This window comes from Branchiostoma belcheri, unplaced genomic scaffold, assembly GCF_001625305.1.
Source record: "Branchiostoma belcheri isolate BF01 breed outbred unplaced genomic scaffold, Haploidv18h27 scaffold93, whole genome shotgun sequence".
Lineage (NCBI taxonomy): Eukaryota > Metazoa > Chordata > Leptocardii > Amphioxiformes > Branchiostomatidae > Branchiostoma > Branchiostoma belcheri.
In genome coordinates, this window is record NW_017804609.1 from 548235 (window position 1) to 572145 (window position 23911).

General features: G+C 38.6%; 2 protein-coding genes across 5 annotated transcripts in view; one reads left to right on the top strand and one right to left on the bottom strand.

Annotated features, from left to right (window-relative positions):
• Positions 1 to 16428, top strand: part of LOC109461512 (ABC transporter F family member 4-like) — a 42599-nt gene extending 26171 nt beyond the window's left edge. For all 3 annotated transcript variants that reach the window (XM_019757888.1, XM_019757889.1, XM_019757890.1), the window contains 3 exons: positions 2506 to 2606; positions 7028 to 7214; positions 15314 to 16428. In XM_019757888.1, coding sequence (XP_019613447.1) covers positions 2506 to 2606; positions 7028 to 7214; positions 15314 to 16168 — 1143 coding nt within the window. In that variant the 3' untranslated portion in view covers positions 16169 to 16428. The remainder of the gene's footprint in view (positions 1 to 2505; positions 2607 to 7027; positions 7215 to 15313) is intronic.
• A 3450-nt stretch (positions 16429 to 19878) lies between these two features.
• On the bottom strand, positions 19879 to 23052 carry LOC109461510 (enkurin-like). Of its 2 annotated transcripts, none has more exons than XM_019757882.1 (6): positions 22754 to 23052; positions 22274 to 22419; positions 21591 to 21820; positions 21043 to 21177; positions 20248 to 20427; positions 19879 to 20096 (listed from the first exon to the last, which is right to left on the bottom strand). In XM_019757882.1, exons 1-6 carry the CDS (start codon positions 22885 to 22887, stop codon positions 20091 to 20093), a joined length of 831 nt encoding a protein of 276 aa, XP_019613441.1. In that variant the 5' UTR covers positions 22888 to 23052; the 3' UTR covers positions 19879 to 20090. The 2 variants fall into 2 exon arrangements, with proteins under 2 accessions (XP_019613441.1, XP_019613442.1); XM_019757883.1 differs by having other exon boundaries at positions 20074 to 20090; positions 20242 to 20427.
• Positions 23053 to 23911: the final 859 nt, after the last annotated feature.

The window sequence follows — 23911 nt, forward strand, 5'->3', positions numbered from 1 at the left end:
AATATGCTGTATACTAGTGTACAATAGTACCTTTACATACATAACAAATATCTATTAAAATGTGCATCCAGTATTTTGAGCCCTGTTTATAGATGGCCTATATCAGCTGTAAGCAGTGATTTTGTAGTTATTATGGATGGGTGATATTTGGGCTCAGATGTAACTGGAAGTGCAGACATAACTCTGACACGCTGTTCTGCCCTGCCAGGCTGTAATCAATGTTTGCTCGTTCCCTGGCATGACTGATGATACGAACAGATAATCCGTCATACCCGGTATACACTATATAATACAGGGCCAGGAGCATGGGAAGGTTTAAAACACAGCACGAATTAGCTTCTAGCAATGCAGAAATTCAGATTCAGCTTTTATTTCTTTTGGCTTCTTTTATACAAACAGTTAGAAAGTGTATATACAAACAGTTAGAAAGTGTAAAATAAAAAAATTTGAGTGTGAATCTAAAGGTAAAACATGATATATTGTTTGCTGGCATGACTGATGATGGGAACAGGCGATCTGTCATCTACAGGCCAGGAGCGTAGGAAGGTGTAAAACACAACACGAATTAGCTTGTAGCATTGCAGATAATAATTCAGATTCAGCATTATTTCTACTGGCTTTGCATCTCACATTTTATTACATGAATGATATAATGCTAGTCAGATATGTCCATAGAAAATGTAAAATTTAAGCCTTTGAGTGTAAAATAAATCTGTGAATCTAAATGTAAAACATGATGATGTCAGTCACATGTCTACAAACATAGAAAATGTAAAGATCTTAGCCTTTGAAGTTTGAATGTCATATGACAATTGTATGATGTAAGAATACTGTCGCTATTATTTCTAAAGGTGAAATCTGACATAATGCCAGTCACACATCATTTTCTATTATCATTTTCTATTATCATAGAAAATGAAAAAATCTAAGCCCTTGAGCGTGACTCCCATGGGATGGGAGGTCATGGTCAATGCCATTGCTGGCAATATTTTTTGGAAGATAAAAGCCAAGATAAGACAAAATTGAACTTGACATCTATAACCAAAGCCTTGAATATGATAGTCCCTGGTCTGTAGTTGCCAAGGGTTTTAAGATCACTGTCAAGGCATTTCTATAGGCAGGTAGAAATGGGATAAGACATTATGTCAACCCAAATCAGATGTCTATGAGCAAAGATGGTGGTTGAAAGTTCCCTCGCCCTTGCTCATATGTCTATGTTTCTTTTTGCTAGCAAAAATACAATGTATCTCTTTTTGCGATTGATGAAAATAACACTACTTGAATAGCCTAAGAAGCTTGTAGATTTTAAACAAATGTCTCACTGAATCCCTATCAAAATGATCAAATATATATCATAGGTTGAAAAAAAACATTGGAAAGTGATACCAATGTCGTAGAATGCCAAAATCAAACAAAAAAGACGAAAATGTAAAGAAATGAATTTGAAGAGTTTGAAGATTATTTACCATACCATACTCTGTATTATTTGTGCAACCTTCATAACCATATTAGATTTCATAATGAAAGCAACTCTTTTGGGGGGCCAAATTTTTTTTATTTGTACGCTTGCATCAGTTTTGGGGTTCCCAGAGGATGTCATCCATATAATCAAATCAACATGGCCTAACTACCCATAGATGGAACACCCAAGTTTTGCAGGTACATGGAGGCAGGTGGTCATGTTACACATAACGACTTGTTCCACCTGTGCCCAGTATATCTCACACACTGCAGTGTTACAAGCTGTCTAAAGAAGGTGTCATTACTGTACATCATGACTTAAAAGTGTTTCCTGGGAGCAACCAATTATCTGGGACTTATCCAGGCACTCTTCTGATTGCTAGTTTCAGATTTCAGATAGATTAAAGATGGGGATAGTAAGTTTCTATCTTTCTTGGCCAGAATCCAATGTTGCATCTATGTAGCATTTTGTTGATGTTACTTCATGCATTAGCATGTAAATTAGAGTCTCAAAACTGGGTATTAGAGTTTAGTACTGTTTCACATAGAGTTCAGCACCAAGGACAGGGTAAGTTTTGATATCTGGTACTTCACGTTTTAGCTTGTACTGTGGCGTTTCACAACTGGAGACTGGGATTTGGTTTTAATTTACATATAGTTCAACACCAAGGACAGTGAAGGTTTAAACATCTGGTATTACATATTTTAATATGTCATCAGGAGTTTCAAAATTAAAGACTGGAGATATAACTGGTATATACTTCAGCACCAAGGACATGGCAACCTGCATCATATGTTACTACATGTGTTATCATGTAACAAGTGTTATACCTAAAGACTGGTCTATAAGCATGGTAATTCTTAATTGTTGATTGATTGATTTATTGATTGATGAAGAGTTTTACAAGAAGATACTGCAGTTTTAAAGTTATAATTAACATTTCAGTACCAAGGACAGGGACTTCATTATATCTTTTTTTGTGTGGGTAACACTAGCATCACATGTGAGCACCAGAGTAACCCTAGCCTCCCGTTTGCCCACAGATCCAGGCATCCCAGCCGGGCTCCCAGTCCCCACAGCCAGAGGAGAAGGGGAGCTCCAGGGAAGAGGACCTGGCCGCGGCCAGGATACAGGCTGGATTCAGGTAAACATATAAACAACAAGTAAACAAATGAATAAAATTGTTGTGCAGTATATTGGCCAGAATACAGACTGAAGTCACCTAGATGTAGACAACAAGACTTTAGTAAACAAATAAACAGAATTGTTGTATGTAGGGGATTCATTCCTCAAGCTAATCCACATCTTGCACACCCAGTCAGTAAGACATCTGGAGCCGCATAGTTCCCTTTTAGGACTTTTGTTCAGCCTGTCAAACAAAATTGGATTTGATTTGATTTGATAATTGCAATATGATGCACAATGTTTAAGTTGCATATAGAAGACAACATGACACAACAAAATGTGAACAAAAGTGTTCTTTATGTAGGAAATTCACTGAGCAATCTGTAAAATTTTTGGTGGCTCAGTGATCACAGCCCCTAGTGGTAGGCGGTGTTAAGAGTGTACTTTTGTCTCATCTTGCTAGGAGTCTCTGTGTGACCATAGCAAGGTCCACCTTACCTTCCTTACCTACCAGCCTTACCTGGAAATCACAAAATTTAGATAAACACAAACCCCTTTTGCTCATCACCCCCTGCTACTGTAAATCCTCAATTGTTTGCAGTGTTTTTATTTTTTTTACAATGAGCTTTTGTAGTACAAAATTGTTTCAACCATAAACTTAAAACAAAACAGTTCTTTCCCCTTCTACCAAGAATGAAGTCCTCGCAAAAATATATGAATTTGCGGTTCTTCTTGCTCCATTTCCTAGTTATGGGACAAATTTGCGAAACAACAAGTGTCACTACAGTGGCCACAGCCCTGCCCTGTTTTACCCTGTGGTATCCATGAATAATAGCTTATGAGTCATCATTATCAGCTATGGATTCTCTGACTCACTAATGATAATAATATGTAGACAGGACTACAATCTACAACATTGGTTTCAAGAGCTGTTTCCAAATTACCCCATTTTTTGTCTGAATAATAATGTTTTATACCTTTATCCCAGGCCTGTTGTTGGTACATCCTTCCTTGGCATTCTTTTCATTCCATTTCCTACATTTTTCTCCAGGAAAAATCTAAAGCAACTGCTGACCCCAGTACTGCCCTGTGTCCCATAGCTGTCAAGAGTTCTTTATTACCTCATTTGTTGTATCTATACATGTTTATAAAACAACAAACCCCTGTCTTTTACACATCCATCCTGCCTTTATAGCATTCTTCTTTACTCCATTCCAACATTTGTCTTGGAAGAAAAATCTGAAACATCTCCATCAGCTGACCTCAGTCATGCCTTGTATCCAGTGATAGATAAAATCTACCCCCCTGTGGCATGTGGGAGGAGTGCTGATCATTCCCTGATCATACAGAGTAAACATGTTTATCTTGGGGCACTCCCTGTGAAGGTTTACTGACTAATTGTTTCAAATCTGATCAGCATCTGAGAAATAGCAACTGGCATTCCTGTGACCCTTAGCCCTGCCCTGTCTCCCTACATACATGTACACAGTGATATATTACAGCTGTCTGTTGGGAAATGTTGACCAGCAGTGGGAGGAGAAGTTACCATTTTCAAAACCTTTTATTTTTGCAAATCAGAAAAAAATGAAGCGACAAATCTGAGAACCAACAAATTAAATTGGTGTGGCCCAAGGTGCACATGCACCCAATATTTCGAGCCCTGCTAAACCCTGCCCTGTCTCCCTATATACATGTACACAGTGATATATAATAGCTGTCTGCTGGGAAATGTTGACCAGCAGAGTGGGAGGAGAAGTTATCAGTAATGATAATTAATGTCCTCCTGCTAAACAAACATGTCACCCCAGGGTGTCAGCAGTGGTGTTTTCGTTATAAAATCCATGTGTCCCTTTGATGTACAAATGTACTGCACTAGGATAAAACAAAAAAGGGTCTTATCCTACATGTGTGAATTGTGTGTTACGTTATACTGTAATAGCGTAAATTGTGAATTTTTTTTTCAGAGAAAAGTACAAGTAATACAACTAAAGACAAATATGGACAAAGACATAGTGATGGTGATAAGTTGTACACAACTTATATTCTCACCAGAAATGCAAAAAATTGTGACATGTCAATGATGCTTTAAATATCTATGTTTGTGGTTTTTGTTGTGGCTTTGCTGCAAATTATAACAGAAATGTTTCTACTGCAAACTTCAAACACTGCAAAAACCCTCCTTTCCCCTCCAACCTTGAATCAAAACCACTGCCACAAAATAAATTCAACACATTTACTGCAGCCTGACAAACTGGAAGCTATCTAAACCTGGCAGTCAGTGTGATGTTGTCAGCCAGGAAAATGAGTGGAGCTGAGATTCCTGAGATTACTGTGAGATTACACCAAATGCTAACAGGAAGGGGGAATGTGTTAGGCAGAGGAAATGGCCCCATGTTCTAATGTAGCCTGCAGTGATTGAAAGACCCGCTAGGGGGCAGTCATCACACTAGCTTCTGAATCGATAGTACAGTACAGTACAGTACAGTACAATTTTTCATGTTGCTATCACAATTTCTTTATTCTTTAAGAAGTCAGAAAAGACAGAAGGAGAAGTTGGAAGGGTTTGATAATTATTCTCAATTGTACTCGTGCCACGCTGTGTAACTGCAGTCAACTTGTTTTTCTGCGACCTTGAAAATTTTCAGATTACGACCTTCAGAATTCTATGAATAGCTCCATGTGCATGCAAATATTATTCTGTAGAAAAGGAAACCTGTATGGCCTTTCCTTGAAAACAGTTCATAGAATTTCATTCCCCATTTTCTTTTTCTGAAAATGAATTAAAAAACTGTTACTTTCAAAGATTGATAGATGTAGCATACCAGTAGTGGTGCCATCCCAATGTTGCTTTTATTTAAGTTCACCAAAACGGAAGTTACCCCTTAGCTGTAAACAGTCTTGCCCTGAAATTGTCCAGTATCCGTCTTAAATCTTTGTAGAGAACCTAGACGTAACTTTGGTGACATGTTTTACGTCAAGTCTGTGAAAGCTTAACTAACCTGTCTGTGTAACATCCCTGCTTTTCACGGAAATGTCACAGCAATACAGAAGAGGAAGAGTAAGTATCGTACAGGCCAGTTATTAGCACAAGTTAGAACAGTTAGTAGTGTCGTTGCACTCTAGATTAGCAACTGGATAAATTTAGACTAGTCTAGTAGTTGAATGTATAGTAAAGGTTGGACTGATTGGCAAGTTGAGAAGAGTACTAGTATCATGCTGGCCTGTTATTAACACTAGTTAGAGGTTCAATTTTTCCTTTAATTTGCCCAAAGGTGCTTCATCTTTCGTACTGGCACATTTCATTTCTAGTGTAATATAAGGATTACAATTTTGGACTGTCTATTGCTAAACAGTAAATCAGAGGCTGAAATGCACTAACATAAAAGGGCTCGTCCCTTAAAAGAAACCAGAAATGCAGTAATAGCCCCACTGTGTTTCAAAGTAATACCTTTATCAAATAAATAGCCACACATACACCAAAATTGAATATTAAGACATTACAAAATTCAAAGTCAGTAAAACGCCAGCCTGAACCAGGGTGCTTGCACGGTGGGTGTTTTGAAAGGCTGGGTGTTCAAGTCTTTGCGAGTATTTAAGTTGTAGTTGAGCTACAGTAGAAAGTGGACAGAGATGAGTTCATCAGTTTGCAGAGATCCTATCTGTAGGGAGGAGTCACCAGATTTCCCATGGGAGTGTGTGGTCATCATTGTCATCAGGGGAAAACATCTCTTAACAAGATTACATTTCAGGGGACACTTTACAGTGGAAGGAGACCACTCAAGGGACCGAGAAAATCTGGTCTATGTGGACACTCACTGTGTCACTGGGACAAATTATCTAACCACAAAATGGAGGTTTAATACATTGGACAGGTGGTCCTTATGTAGAGGTGGTCACTAATGCAGGTCTGACTATATATAAAAAAATCTTTTTTTCTATTCTTTCAGAGCTCAAACTACAGTATTTCTGTTTTCTATACTATTTGAATCTTTTTTGATCTATTCTATTACACCTGTTTTCTTGTAGGCAATGCCAAATTACAGGTTTTTGATATCTTTCTACAATCTCAATATTACTGTGTGGATATTGTTTTTATAGCCCTTTCTTTAGAAGTTACTCTGGTACACAACCTGTATATACTAAGTATTACTCAAAGAATATTAATGATATTGTTATTCAAAGCCCCATGCTGCCAGGTTGTTGACAGCTGCCAACCTGCCCACCCCTCCACCATCCCTATAGTGGTACGGCCCTCATTTAAACCCGGCCTTGCCTGCACTATCTCATTCTATTGGCAGCTTATTTTCACAACCGCCGAGGTGCCAAAAACCTTCTCTTCCTGACAACCTGTCTGGTCCAAAACACGTCTGTTCTACCCCAAAACTCACCATTCTCTCAAGAAAGAAGCACTAGAGCCTTAAATATGCTGTGCTGTTTCAGGGGTTACCAGAGTCGCAAGCAGGCGAAAGCTCTGAAGGAGCAAGAAGACCAGGAACAGCCTGCTTCCGCACCGACAGATGACGGCCCGAAAGCCGACGGGGAAGCTAATAAACCAGCGGAAGAGGAGGAAGAAATCGACATTGACCTTAATGACCCAGAAGTGGCGAACGCTGCGGCGAAAATCCAGGTACAGAACCTTAACTTCAACCCTTTTTCTTACATCCCCACCTTCTCTATCTCCTCGTGCCAGCATTTTTCTTTCCCCACTCGTTGACGGCTGCCATCTTGCCTTCAGACAGGCAGGCTGTAGTTTTACTACCCTCTCCCTCACCCCTGTCGCAAGGTGGTTGTTTTCTGCATAGGAAAACCCTCGAGTGCTGAACTAGTGGTTCTTTGCACCAGATGAATGTGTTGGGTTTAATTCTACAGCCTGGGAGTAGCCCCCAGGGCGGTAGTTTGTATGTTTGATGCAGATGAGACCTGAATGTTCCTCCTCGTCTACATTTTATACCTGCATCTGGGTACCGGTGGTTTTTATATTCAAGTGCTGTACAATCAATATGTGTGAAAATGATGTCCAAAATTTGTTGAAATTTGTGTATTTTATCTGAAGATTTATATGAATTGGTATAATTGTTGTCAGAAATTTTCACAATGATTTATGACAATTTTAAGAAATGATCATTTAAATACATTTGAGTGAGGATATTTTCCTGTAATACAAATTTTACTTACAAATGAAGAGATTTCTCTCGATAGTGTGAACAGAAAATGTAATTTTCATATATTCATTGAGATATAAATACATCACTCACTAGCAATAATTGTTTTTTCATGTATATTTATGATGCTTTCAATCAGAAAAATCTCTCTTATTACTATGCATTCAACACCTATACACATGTAACACTATATTCCTCCACGAGTGCATAGAAATTTCTGCGAATGGTGCATTTGTCGGGAACCAAGAGGGAAAAATTATAACCATAAAAAGATGAAGGCGCATAAATTGTGGCTGGATCCCCGTGGAGATACCTGAATATTGCAGGCTGCTGAATAATGAGTGGAGGGAAGCATAAAGCGACATAAAGCAACAGCACTGGTGATGTAAATCTTACGTTTTAGCACAGGGTGCAAAAGTGCAACTGCGAACATAATACAGGGATCGAAATTCATTTTTGGGAACACATAAAATTGTTAAAATAAAGTAGAATTTTAACGGGCAATGTAAATCTTACATTATAGCACAGGGTGCAAAAGTGCAACTGCGAACATAATGCAGGAATCAAAATTTGAAATTTCTGTACGTAGCTAAAACTGGTGGTGCACAGAAAACAATTTTAGTGCACTAAAGAAGATAAAGTTTAATATCAACGGGTGATGCATCTTACATTATAGCGCAAGGCAAATTTTTAGTGTCATCTGTGAACAAAATATTGAAATTTGTTTTGGGAACAGGTACACACTGATGCACCCAGCCTAAAAATTTGATTTAAAAAAAAAAAGTAGAATATTAGCTGTGGAGATACCTGCATATTGCAGGGTGCTGAATAATGAGTGGCACTGGGGAGACTGGGGAATGTAAATCTCATGTTATAGCATAGGGTGCAAAAGTGCAGTTTGTAAAAGAAAACATGGGGATCAAAATTTACTAAAAAAAAATTGATAATTATAAAAATAAAGTGGAATATTAACTGGTGGTGATTATAGCACAGGGGTGCAAAAAGTGCCATTCGCTAAAATAATGCAGGGATTGGAATTAAATTCATTTTTGGGGAAAAGGTACACTGAAAATTTAGTAGCACAGAGAAACATTTCAGGTGCACAAGATTGAAGAAAGTAGTATATGTCTGAAAAATCTAACTTATTCCCTCTCTTCAGAGATTGAATCTGAAATTGAAGGTTAGTAATACAGCAAAGGTTACTGTTTTTTATCATTTCTTCTGACACACAAAGTTCAAATTTGGAATCCTATGGAATGTAAACCTGCAATTGTGCAATTCTTTAGATACGAAATGCCTTGATATATCTCAGAATACATAAATCCACAGCATTGGGGAAATGTTCATATTTATCTTACATTCAGTGCAGGGTTCAAAAGTGCAAAACATATCTGATTCAGTTGTTGTAAATATATAATTTTTTTTTACATTTTATCTTGTAAATATCAACGCCATTCAGGCAACATTGTATGTCATGTTTGTCTGTTATGTTTGGTATGTTAATAAAGAATTGACATAGAAATTCAGTGAATTACAATCATTATATATCTCACTCAGACTGTGTATTTTTGGTAAGACTTAAATTTTGGCGAAATATTCAGTTGGAAGACCCATTGCATCTAAACATAGACACATGGCTGTACACTTTTAATCAACAAATGGCCTGAAGGCACATAGGAAAGCAATAACCTCAGGGAGTGTGTATTTTACATAAGTGATACAAACAACATCTTTATATTGAATTTGGTATGATTTTTTAGGAGGGCTTTTCAAGGAAAATTGAATTGGACTGTCTCCCTAAAAATATTCCCAGCCATACAGGTCTGATTAAACCATGAATTCAGCTGTCTTCTATATAAATCTATGCTAATGGGGACATTGACTGTATCATCATTTTTTAAAAACAGCTTAGTTATTTTAGCTTAAGCTTAAGTTATTCTAATTCAAAGTGCATGATACCATTAGATTGACTTTGAAAGAATAATTTTGCCATAAAGATTTGCAATTTTATTCTTAGACTAGCAATTCATAGAATCAGATCATAATTCAAAACTGACCACCACTCAAGGGACCAAGAAATTTGGTCTTTGTGGACAGGTGGTCACTATAGACAGGATTCTTAATGCTTGTGTTAATAGGAAAATTATCTAAGGGACCACCAAAAAGTGGTCATATTGGCCAGGTGGTCCTTATATAGAGGTATGACTCACTTGTACAGGGTTGACTGTACTAGTTATTTCTTTTGCCAAGAATGTTTTGATATTTTGACATGAGTCAGAACGTGATGTATTTACTCCTTGGTCCCTCCTTGATCCGGACCTTTATTTCTTACAAGAATTTCTCAAGAAAGCATTTGACCCTGATCACACGACCCTGAGTTCCCACCAAGAATTTTGTTTGATGTTTTCTTCCATTACACTTTGGCAAATGTCTAAACATGCAAACTGGTGATTTTTATCATCAAATCTTACAGCTGACTCAAAACCAAGGTTCAAAGTGTGTAATTTACATAAAACCAAGTGAACATGATGGTAAAAAAAACAATTTGATTTGTTGGTTTTCAGATTCAAAAACTTAAAATTGAACTTGAAAATTAACATGAAAACTGAGCGTAAGAAGTCTGTGCCTTGTGTGCTATACACAGTTAAGTGGTGCATATATATTAGTCAGATCTTTAAGTCTATAAATTTTCAAAGAGAAATTTTAGCAATTAAAGATCATAAAGTCATATATAAAAACTTCCAGCAATCTGTTTTTATGATGTCTTTTTGCTAAAATTTTGCTCTTATATCTCTGATAGCCAAGGATATGAATTTTTGTGGCCTAAATTTATCAAAGCAAGCCACACTGAGTCACTCAAAATCATGGTGTTTAGTCACATCTGAGTCCAATATCCATGCATAATTAAGAAAGACCTGCCATTTTAGATTGATATTTCATTACTTGGAATCAAATTTTCAGGATTTTATCAAATTAGAAAAGATCTATTAAAAGCCGGAGCGACAAAAGAAGGCCTTAGTCACTCAGAAGCTCCAAAATCAATGAATTTTCATGTCTACATTTGAATACATGAATAGAGGGCACCACTGGGGTACAGTAAAGGACAGATTAGTTTGTTACATGTGGCAGAACTTGTTGCGTTTGTATTGATTTTTGTGACATTGTTGCTAAGAATATCTGTGAGTGGGGAGTTGGGGTTCGATAAAGTATGCAGGAATGTGTTGTTGCCACCTCGGTGCCAGACTAATATCAGAAATACAATATTCAGAGACGCGTACATGTACGTGTATGTATGTGTGACTCAGGTATTGACAAAATATCACAGACTGTGCTTCGAAAGCGTCAACAAATTTTTACATCAAATTTAGTTATTTTTATTTTAATTTGCATGGGGGAAAAACGGGGGTAATTCAACCAGGCCGGCTGTGTTGTCTACATGCAATCAGAAAATAGCACATAAAAGCTCCCAAAGACCATGAAGGCCCCCAAAACCCCCAGTTTTTGGCATGCTATGGAGGCAACCCTTAACACACCCTTTCTTTGCCCCTGAATCCATGCACTTGTCAAGTTTTATATCGTATTTTTCCACATCAGCCTTCTACATCAAATCCCCCCCCACTCCCACATGTACCTGGCATTTACGATTCTTTGCCCAGAGGTACACACGTACTGCATGTATTGATGGAAACTTTCAACAGCCATTATCGTAAAGTAGATTGTCTGGGAACCATTTTTTTTCATCCAGTGCAGTTTTTAGCGCTTGGAAATCAGATTTTTCAAAGTCAATATTGTAGTCAGACACTTATCTACATACTGAATTAAAACCACACTATCCCAATGTATATGGACCCTCGTGGAGCAAAAATATCCAAAATTCAGACATAAAATGGTTACTGGAAGGGCCCTGAGCTGATTTTTAGGGTACCTCCCATAAAATATAATTAGGACTCATTTTGGTACCTGTTTCTGCAGTTTTAAATGCCCAAAGTATAAAATGCTGATTACATGTGCTAATTTGAAGCAGTATGTGTCAATATCATAAAAATTGCCATATTCAGAATATTCCAGTTTTGCTGCTCTGAAATTGCATTGGGCACAGGATTTTATATATACCAGATGCTTCTTGTCATTATTTAATAAACATTTCCTTGGAATGTCGCTCTTGTACTTCTGTTCCCAAATTGATTTATTCTGACCTTGTCCAGTATAGATTTTTAGGAGGCTCGCGCCAATTTGAAGGTCACACGTGCAGAACTGTGGAACCAAGATGGCCGCCACGGCGTTCCGTCCGTAACATTTTATGACAAGCCGTAAAAAATAAGCCCTGAGAATAAGCCGACAGCCGTTTCCTCGTAAAACGTTTCAGTTCGATACATATCTTGATTTGTTGGCAGGGCATAAAATGGTAACGACGTCATTCCCTGAAACTTTGAATTACTATCTCGTATTATGCATGAAGTTATTCATTATGCATCATAAGGAAGAACAGTCTATTAATTGAAGTCCCATCATTAAGCACTGCAACTGTTGAACTTATGCATTTTAGGCTGAAGCTTCCCTTTCTCATTATATAATTTTACAAGTGAGATTCATGTATCAACAGAACCAACCAACAAACATTTTCCAAATTGAATTTAATTGTCTTACATATTCTTAAGACTCTGTCAGAATATCAACATTTTTGGAATTCTATCATGGAAAAGATGTAGATATATTTTATTTTTGATAGTTTCCTGGAAATTTCTCATAGTCCAAATAAAAGTGTCCAGCATTTTGTTTTTACATATGCTAATTTTTTCATAGCTCCGACCACTGGACCAAGTGATGATTCGTGAATACAAAAAATTCACAGGAGCAAAATAGCAATCCCATATAGCACCTTTGTTAATATCTCGAAATGCAAATTAAGAACAATGCATACATGTGTGAATGCAAAATTTTTGATGGACATGCAGCCATTGTTTCATTGGTCGGGTCGCTAATTGCTCAGCTATCATTGGTTGAACTGGTAATTGTGATGGACACTCAGGGTCAGTCTATTCCCAGAACAATCTCATAATGAACCCGTCCTACGCATCACCCGTCAGTGCCTGTTCACGAGCGCATCTTAATGACTCCGTCCTACGCTCTGCCTGTCAGTGCCTGTTTTGCAAGCGAATCACAACGATCGATCTCGCCCCACGCTGTCCTTTTCAGTGCCTGTTCGCAAGTGTTTCTTAATGAACCCGTCTTACGCACCACTTGTCAGTGCCTGTTCGTGAGTGAGCCTTAATAGAGTGAGCAGCAATAGAAGTTCATGGATATATAATAGAACGTGGGAAACAGACTTGTTTATGCGTTAATGACTCGTGTTCAGCCAGATGTGATCATGCGTTAAGCACAGATGTGCCAGAGATATTGCGAGGGAGGGAGGGAGGAGGAGACACTGAATTATATTGCTTCCTTTTATTTTGCTAATCGTGTGCTGTTTTCTGACTGCTGAAATGAAGTAATGAAGTCCGTTATAGCCAAAGAAGACAGTATGTGTGAAGTCAAGGAAAATGAATTGTATATTAAACAACAAAAAACAATGGAATGAAGAGTGGAGATATTGTAAAGGAGGGAGGGAGGAGACACTGAGTTATAATGCGTTTCTTTTTGCTGATCGTGTGCTGTTTTCTGACTGCTGTCTTTTGGCCACAAAGCCTGAGAAATGAAACAACGAAGTCCGTTGTAGCCTCAGAAAACAGTATGTATGTAGCCAGGCAAAGCAAATTTGCTTTATTAAACTACAAAAACAAGGGAAAGAAGAGTGGATGGAGGGACTATAGACATTGGGTTGGCATTGAGTTGTGATATCTCTCTTCTTCTCTGTAGTGAACTAGCACGTCATGAGTTTGAATCCTCACAGTTCTTCTAAATCTGAAAACTGGAGGTAAAGACAAAATCTTATAGATGCAAGAAACTCACAGTACTTGGAACGGTTCTAAGCATATGGGAGAAATATACATGTAGTTCAGCACCAAGGACAGGGTCTGTTACTGCATGTTTTAGCATATGGAGTTTTTAAAAAAAAAATTGAGACTAGAATTTGTATTACATGTAGAATAAATGAGCAGTTAGACCACTATTTCTTCTAAATCTAAAACTGGATGTAAAGGCAAGGCAAATCTAACAAAAGGAAGATATTCATAGTTCTTGGAGCAGTTCCAAGAGCTTGAAGACAGATTGAGAGTGTGTGAATCACCAGAAGTGCAAACTGTTTTCCCATTTGCTCATATGCATTAAACGAGTTTGTTAGTTCATTAGTGATGCTGAAGAAGAGTGGAGGATGTAACAGTCACTTGAAACGTCCAGAAATTATCGCCGTAATTTATCCAGTACATGTAGTAGAGTTTGAATTTCCAATGAGAAAATATTCCTAGTTCTTGGAGCAGTTCCAAGCGTGCTGAAGACAGAGATTGAGGTTGTGTGAATCACCAGAAGCACCAATATAAAAGCCCCGCCCAGAGACTTATGTGGGCTTATGGTTGGCCCATTCTTTATCATGCTTTATTGCCAGTGACAGACCCGGGGGTTTTCAGGCTGTGTTCTGCATAGCAAATTAAAACAAAAGAGAAACCAAGGAAAAATCATCACAGTCTCTGCCAGAATGCACGATCCCTGATAAACAGTATTGTAACAGAGAAATTTAAGATGAAAATAAATAGATTTAAGCTATACTGACATCCGTGACAGACCCGGGGGTTTTCAGGCTGTGTTCTGAATAGCAAATTAAAACAAAGGAGAAACCAAGGAAAAATCATTGCAGTCTCTGCCAGAATGAGAGATCAGAAACAGTTATCGATGATCGATTTACCAGTCTGAGAGAAATTTAAGGTATCTGTCTAGTTGGGTACAATGTGTCTGGTAATCAAAGAAGATATCACACATTTTAGATATTGCATTTCCTCCAATACCTTGAACATGCCTGGTTACCTGATTATCACTATTCAATGTAACAGATCAACAAATCTACCAACAGAGGCAAGTGTGGCCCCTTGAACTCCGTCCCGTTTTAAGAGACTTCTGCAATAACTGAAATGACCCAAATGAAATGATATGGACCATATGTTGAATTTAAAGCTCCTTAGTTATATATGTCTTTGTAATGCTGATACCTGTATGTGTAATTATACATGTCTATAGATTCACTGTATGTGTTTATGGATTTTTTAGGACTTCAAACATGTAACCTGTGTCTTGTACTTCTCTGATCCTCTGACCTCTTCCCTCATGACCCCAATTAAAGCAGCCAGCCGGCTGATTTCAGTGTTTTATAAATGAATTATTTATCTGTTTACTTCTTAGAACATTGTTAGTGATCACTTGTATTTGTTACTACTTGTATTTTAGATTTTTTAAATGTTTTTATCTGGACAGGGGGCCTTGAAAAGGCACCGCCTGTTCCCCCTGTCCTGTCCTTGTGACAGAGTTCAAATAAATAAATGAATAAATAAATAAAAAACATTTAAGAAACAAAATAAACAAATAAGCAAACTTCTTCAGATCTCTAACCAATGTTTTGTTTTCTCTCCTCCTGCAGGCCGGGTTCCGAGGTCATCAAGTGCGGAAGGGGATGAAGAAAGACAAACCTGCCGAGGAGACACCTGCAGCTGCTCAGGCCGCACCTGAAGACGCCAAGGAAGAGGCTCCCAAGGAAGACACACCTGCCGAGAAACCTGCAGAAGAAAAACCCGCCAAAGAAACACCTGCAGCTGAACCAGAGGCGAAAAAAGAAGAAGAAGAAGAAATTGATATTGACTTGAATGATCCTGAAACAGAGAAGGCCGCCCTGAAGATCCAGGCTGGGTTTAAGGGCTACAAAGTGCGGAAGGGCATCACCAAGAAGGAGGAAGAACCAGCCAAGGAAGAACCTGCTAAGGAGGAAGAAAAACCTGCTGAGGAGACGAAACCAGAACCTGAAGTCTCCGAACCGACAGAAGAAAAGAAGGAAGAAAAGAAAGAGGAAGAAGAAGAAATTGACATTGATCTCGATGACCCGGAAACAGAAAAAGCAGCGATAAAAATCCAGGCTGGATTCAAGGGCTACAAAGCAAGAAAGGGGATGAAACCAAAGGAGGGAGAAGCTCCGAAAGCTGAGGAGAAGGCGGAAGAAAAACCTGAAGAAAAATCTGAAGAAAAAGCTGAAGAAAAGAAAGAGGAAGCAGAAACAACAGAAAAACCTGCTGCAGCACAAGAAGAGGAAGAAATAGACATCGATCTGAATGATCCGGAAACGGAAAAGGCCGCGATAAAAATCCAGGCGGGGTTTAAGGGGTACAAGGCAAGGAAGGGGATGAAGAAAGAGGAGACACCAGCTCAAGACGCCACCGAGAAACCGGCAGAAACTCAAGATGCTGAGGAGAAGCCAGCAGAAGAAGCTGAGAAGACGGAATAGATCTTAAGACGCAGTTGAAGAGGTTGTTGTAACTTACTACAGGAATCTTAGAGAGATGGAGACACCCAGCAAAGTTACTTGTTTCTTGGACAAAATAAAGAATTCCAAGATGACAACTTGACTGAGGAATGCGTGAAGAGACTCTTTTTACACAACAAAGTCTTTTATTCAGCCGACGTTTCGGTGACCGCCTGTCACCTTCCTCAGGGCAATTCTGACTGGTTCACTTTGCACTACAGCAATGTTATCTGGAAATGAATCTATAAGAATAGCAGCGACACCTGTGCTGCAGTGCAATGTGAACCAGTCAGAATTGCCCTGAGGAAGGTGACAGACGGTCACTGGAACGTCGACTGAATAAAAGACTTGGTTGTGTAAAAAGAGTTTCTTTACTCAGTGTCTTACCAACCTGATGAAACTAATTCATTGGCTGAGGAATGTGTCAGACTTGTTTTGAGTTCAAGGCTGTTAGGTCTGGGTTAGGAAATGCTGACAGTCTCGACACTGAGTATCGAGTTGTCTTCCTTTTTGAAGGTCTAAGAAGCAAGGAATTTTGTGGGTGTCTGATGAGGCCCAGAGGTGTCAAAGAACTTAGGGTTATGTGCAAGTTATACTTGGTGTAAAGAATGATCACTACTGACGAAAGAAAGCACTGGTTTTCCAGAAGAAATTTCACCAATCATGAACATTCCAAACGAGAATGGAGTAATTTGAACTTGAACTTGTAGAATATGAGAAATCATTCCGTATTTATACTTGAATTTTCCACAATTGGGGGCCATGGCAATGGAATGGGTAATTTGAGAATTCAAACCCCCCTCTAGAATGTATTGGAATCATTGATAAGTGGATGTCATTTTAAAAATTATTCGACCGTTTTCACTGCCTTGTAGTTACCGTATTCAGCTGCAAAATGTTTTAAAATGCGAATTAAGATTCCCCCAATGCTCTGCCAAAAGAAAATGAAGTTTTAAAAAATTGCAACACCATTTACATGTAAAGCACTTATCTTCAGAGTACTTACTGTCTATGAAGAGGTGTTTTTATCATTAGCCTCCTTTGCAGACTTCTTTGAACAGCTGCATTTCTTCGGCAAAATTCCCTCCACGGCATTACTCCCTCTGATGCATTAAAGAACCTTAGGCGGTGTAAAAAAATTGCGTATCAATGCCCCCTCCAAAAATATAAATGCTGCTGTGCCAAGAAGTCTGTGAAGTAGGCTATAACTACTTTATCGGTGCCATGAGGTGGCCAATTTTTTTGTCCCTTTCCAGCAGCAAAAATACAAGGATGAAAAAGACCTTTGATTCAAAATTGAAATTTATGCTCTTTCTTCCTAGAGTGTGAACCATGTTTGGGAGTAAAGAGTAAATCTCCCAAACTACTGGCTGCTTCACAACATTCTTGGATTCGTAACCTTAAGAAAAACTATTATCATAACATATGGTCACATCTTGATGAAGTATTGACCCTGCTGTATTGTGAGTCTGGCTTGTAGCTTTCTCACCAGATAAACATGAAAAATGAAGGGGCTAAATTAAATGTAGTTCAAATCCCTGAGATTTAGAGTGTCGAAAGAAAGTTACAGAAAGTTATAGAAAGTTTAGCTCAAGACAAAATCAGCACATGTATCTGTTCATGTATGTCTGGTGCCATAAAAACACCTTACAGTTACCTAGTAATACTAGTACACATGTATGTGTCTCTCAAAGATAGAGAATGAATTTTTTTCACCAAAGAGCCCACTTCTCTTGTGACTTGAGGACATAATAAGGTGTTTTAAACAACTTATGCATTTTAGAATTGCCACACACTGTGACTCTAGTTTGCTGCAATCCATCTTGTTGTAAGAATACTAAAGCTCACTATTTAACAAATGCCTCGAATTTGTACAGAAGCACAAACTAACTAACTTACCGACAAAATGCAGTTTCCTTCAGGAACTTAAACCAATAGCAAAACCTCTGCACTGTAAATACTTCTGTCAGCAATAATTCATAAAAATGTCTTTATCAATAGTTTCTTATATCAAATTTACGATATTATAATATTGCGACACCTTTTCCTATTTGTAGTAGAAGTAAGAAAAATCACTGAAAAAAAGGTATATTCCTTTTTATACGTGTACATATTATATAAAATTAGAAGACTTCTCAGTTTTTGTGTGTTTTTGATGTATACAAGAGAAACACTTGTGGAATATTCATAAAGAATTGAACCTTTCCAATTGCTAAATTATATAATATATATATATAGATGCATGATACACTTTACTTAGTACAATCTTGACTTAAATTTGTAGTTGTACTTACACCAGGATAAAGGCTCAGAGGAGCAAAGTCATCACAGTTTTGCTCACCTCACAATGGAGCCAACAATAAAAGGATGAACCACACTGATGGGTGTTTGGTGATTATGAGTCTATTTATTCTATGAATGGTTTATTGTGTGTGCGTGTGTGTGTGTGTGTGAATGTGTGTTTGTGGATGTGAGTGGCTGTGTGTGTGTGTGTGAGAGAGAGAGTGTGTGTGTGTGTGTGTTGTTTCTGTTCAATTTTGGAGAGGACTTTGCTAAATATTTTTAGATGTGTGTATGAGTCATGTTCTGTTCAGAAAATAGAAGTTAAAAGTCTTTAAAGTGCCTCTTTACCATTTTGTTGAAATGCCATTTAAATTGGAACAAAAGGCTCTGGTTACAAGGGACCTTGTTTCTAAGGACAACAGTATCAGATTTCCTATTGTTTCCTGGGCTTTAAATGGTTGCAGAGTTTTGGCAACACTTGAGCACTGAATACCACCAGAAATAAATTTTTCTGGGACAGCCTAGTACATAGTAAAGCTATTCTTGGCATTAAAAGAAATATGAACCAGTCCAGTGTTGAATGAAAGGAAAAAGAGAGGAAACACACATTTCATATTTTACTATCACAACTTTTATTTTGTCTCTTTATGTACAATATTAAGAGCTGTTGGTTGTATATACAAAATCTGTGTCCTAAATACTTTGTGACAAATTTCACAAGAACCGAGTACTCAAACACGAACAAGCAATGTATAAAATGTTCTACTTTGCTGACACCCTGGCTGTCTAAGAGTAAGACAGTTATTTTTGATGAAAGCACTAGAAGTGGTAGAGAGTGTACATTGTATTACACTTCATTTTATCTCTTTTACACAAAGTAAGGCACTTTTAATACAAAAAAAACTTGCTTTTAGTGGAACCTCCATATTCTGGTGCTCAAGAGAATTCAACATTGGCAACTTGTAACATCAGTATTACACTTAATTCTGTGTATTTCACATAGTACATGATGGCAATTTTGCTACAAAAACCTTGCTGTTAGTGTAACGTTTCTGCTATTAGGTGCACTGATAACTCAATGTTGGCAACTTGGGAAGCAGCGTAGTGCAATTCTTCACCCCATATTAGCTGGAAGTAACTGTATGTACAATGTACATATTTCCAAACTTGTGACACAATAATAAGGCACTATAATTAGTAACATACAAATGTTCGTCACGTTGAAAGGATTAGTACATGTCATGTTAGTTCTTCTCGTATTTTTGCCATCTTCTCTATCTCTCAGAATTCCAACACAAACGCTTACTGATAATATATTATAATTGTAGCACTTCAGCAGAATGTACTACGCCTGTGCAAAACGCAAATTTTTCACGTTTTTCATTGGATTTCTGGTCAATGCTGCATCAGAATTTTGCCTGTTGCAGACAATGTCTTTTCTGACATAACATTTGGAAACTACAGACTGGATGTTAATCTTACATACGGGCATATGGCCTTATATGAGACGTTCTGCCAAAGTGCTATGCGCAATACATGTACATTACGGGTTTTGCGCTGGTGCAGTATGTTCTGCTGACATGCTTGTAAACCCTTTCCCCCCAGGACTACAGATGATTGTTTAGTGGTTTGCAATGTAGTTTTGTGCTTTTCAATAGCTTCTATGTTAGTTCTTTTTGTACACTTGCCATCTTCTCTCTTAGAATTCCAACAATAACACATATATTATGATAATCGTAACCCTTTCCCCAAAAAAATTGAAGATTGTTCATTTAGTGGTTTGCGATGTAGATAGTTTTGTGCTTCTCGATGGCTTCTATATCTCTCTCTAGCTGCTTCATTTCTGCCTCCATGCGCTCCTTGCGAGCCTTCTTGGGCGCCGTATCCGTGACGACAGACAGACCCTGGTACTGATGGTGGAGGAGCTCCCAGTTGTTCTTCAAACCATCCAGCATCATCTGATGGGAGAGGGACGAGATGGGGTTAGGATGGATGGCTTAGAGTATTGCATTCATTTATTATCATTTATTTTACCAGTAGATTACACAAACACAAAGTCTTTCTGGTGTTCTTGGGTACGTAAGAAGACATTCCAGAACATGACACTGTATAATCCTAATGCAGACTAAAGAAATAGACCAACTTACACACTGTGACAGTACTGTAAAGGTGGGGGCTTATAGGCGCTACCAACTGACCCGGCCGACGGGTGTAGACCTTTTCGGCTGAGCGGTTAGAGCGTCTGGTTATGAAGCTGGTGCTCGGGAGTGGTGAGACAAATTTGATAGACTGGTCTAACAACTAATACTGAATTCCAGTAGCACTTCTAATTTTGATAGTGGTAAGTTGCATTTATTCACTACCTACCAGGCACATTCACTGTTCATGTTAATCAATACACTGTTAGGATTCTCAAATTTTGTCTCAAATGAGGCCATCCATACAGAGACCTGGCAGAAATAAAAACCGGTTGACTCCATCATCCATGGTGAAATAAATAAACCTGAAACTTGTTAACAGGTGTCAGAACTAAATATTGTTAAACACAACAAACAGGTGGAGAATCAACTTACTTGTCTCTCAGCCTCTGACAGAGACTTCATGGCCCCCCGTCTGAAATGTTCCCTCACGTAAGCGTCATATTCCTCCTGAGCTCTCTGTACTTCTTCCTTCCTTCTGTTCAGGTATTCAGGAGTCTTCCCGTAGTCCTGAAGGAGCGAGGAAAAAGTCTTAGGATTCTCCAAGACATCAAATTCTACTCTCGTCTCCTCTATTCCTTAGACTACTTGACAGTTGGGATACCACACCACAGAAGATCTGACCTCCAGTTTTTCTCCATGTACACTTTTTGATTTTCTGTTCAGAACTTCTTCTTAACAGTTTACTTAGTGTCTTGCCTATCAATACTCTGACACAAACCTTCTACAAGCCTGCGAAAATTTTTTAAAAACATGTAAATTGTTAGCGTCTACCAGGCTTCAGAAGCGGCTGGAAAGAGTAGAAATTGGCCAAATATACTAGATCACAGTCTGCTAAAGGAGTACATTTGGCGCTACAGAAGCCTGGTAGAGGGTAATAAATTGCGACAAAATTCTACAAATTACTACAGAATTATTCTCACCTTTTTGTGCACATATTTGGGGTTGAGCCCGGATGGGTCCAGGTCGAAGGTTGCTCCCTTGGGCGTGTCAGCGTACTTAGCGACGGGTTTCTTCGGGACAGACATGATGTTTTCCACGGCGTTGGTGGTGATGAAGTTCTTGTTGGTCTGCAGACCCATCAGAGGTTTCTCCTCCTTCCTGGGCACGGCTGGGCGACGCTTGTCCTCATCTGGGTAGTGGAACGCTTTCTCTGCAAAGGACAGATTGAAGTTAACAGGTCAGCCAAGGTAAGTTTTAGCTTGACTATTGGTATAAGGGGGCCTGCATGCCCTTTTTCGTAAGGCGTAATCAGGCCTTTTCAGTCTTCACAATCCGTTGGCAGCCTCCCCAAAAATCAATGTAATTCGTAATAGTACATTAGCCGCAAGGCGTAAAGTCGTAATCAGCTCTGAGACTTAAACGTAAATCGTAATCGGCGGCTAATCTTGGGTAACTTACTTTCTGATTTAGAAATTAGACATTCATTTTCCAAAACTATTTCAGAAGCAGCACTATACATGATATAATCTCCAAGCAGATGTTGGGACGGAGGTCATAATTCATATAAACATTATAGAACTTTTTTCCATTTTTCTGCTAATAGTAATAGCTAAGAGTAAAGTAGAGTAGCATCTACGGCCAGGTGACAAGAAAGCTGACTTACTTGCTGGCAGCTGAGGTTCCTTCTGGTGTTTCTTGAGGAACTCCTTGGGCGGGCTGACGTCCACCTTGGCCGGGCCCATCGTCTTGGCAGGAGCCTTGTCTTTCTTAAGTTCCGTCTTCACAGTATCATTGAACTTGGACGTGTAACTGTGAAAAATATAAGGCTGGGTAAATAAAAAAAAAAGTCCAGAAAAAAATTAAAGCAAAAACGAAGATACCTAGTTGTTCAGCTCAGTTGTTAGGCTACTGACATTATATTTAAGTGCTAATTATTAAGATTATCATTATTATGACATCTTGGAGACAAGGAAACAAAACATTTGCGATGTCTAACTCTGAGGCATTTAATATTGTTTGTTTATTTTCGAACTCACAACGACTGTCGTTTCACGAACAGATATACAGCAAACTCTACACCGACAAGGTACACAACAACGAGATCTGGGGAATCAAATATAACCTATGAAGGACGAAAACTTACCCTGCATTTTTGATAATCCCAGGTTTTCCTTCCACGAACCTAGCCGGCTTGGATGGTTTGATCTCTTCCCTTGGAATAAGATTATAAATGCTTTCCTCAGGTGGTGGAGGGCGTCCATAGTATGCTGTGGCCATCTTAGAAGTTCAACCTTACTCTAAATGCAGAAATCTGGTCCTTAAAACCGCGGATGGCTAAGATATCCGTCCGATTTTCTTGAAGAAGTCTTCCTGACTACGGCACAACAGAACGCTGTAATCAAGAAGGGCTGAGTTGTCAAACAAATACCCGGTTGCCATTGGATACGGGCATGCGCACACCGCGGTAGCTGTGTGTATTTACGACACTTAGTACAGTTGACGGTAGGTACATTTACGACAATAGTGACGTATTGCGGTACTTGATCCGCACTGTTTCTACTTGCGGTTCTTACAAAAGTCGCTAGAGGTCATCTTTGCACGGAAAACTTTCTTTGACTTTGACACTGAACTAGGCCGATTGAAAGTGCCCCTAGCGGCCGTCCGACTGGTAAGTTCTCTATATACAAATGCGCAGAAATTGACATTTTCGATCATAAACAATGAGAATTGTGTCAAATTTTTGCTATTCACTATTATCCAGTCATTTTATCACAGAATTTTCAGCACTGTTGACAGGACCCTCCTGTCAATAACAGAGATGTTTACACTATTGACAGGAGCATCACAGAAAGTTTTGCACTATTGAGAGAATCATACATCAATAGCTTCGGGCTTTTTCTAATTAAATCTCCTTGATAAAACGATTCAAAGTGCATTCAAAGGGCAGGTAGTGTACTCAACTAGTGTATTCATTCTCAACTCAAGATTAGACTACATACCACAAGAAGCTACGGAGTAACTATACCGAAGTCGCTGGAAATCTCGATAAGGGTTTATATAAACCATATTTATTCACTGAACAAGTGTAATCGCTAGAAATCAGCTATAAATGCACCATACTTTTTAGCGTATTTACGACATAATGCCGGTTAACGATGGATACATTTACGACGGTACTGACGTATTGCGACACTTATCCCAGTGCACCTGCCTGCAGTTCTGATACAAACCGCCAAAGGCCCTCTTTGTACCGTGGTGACTTTTTGACAAATGACCCTGACCGCGGCTTTGTGATTACGGA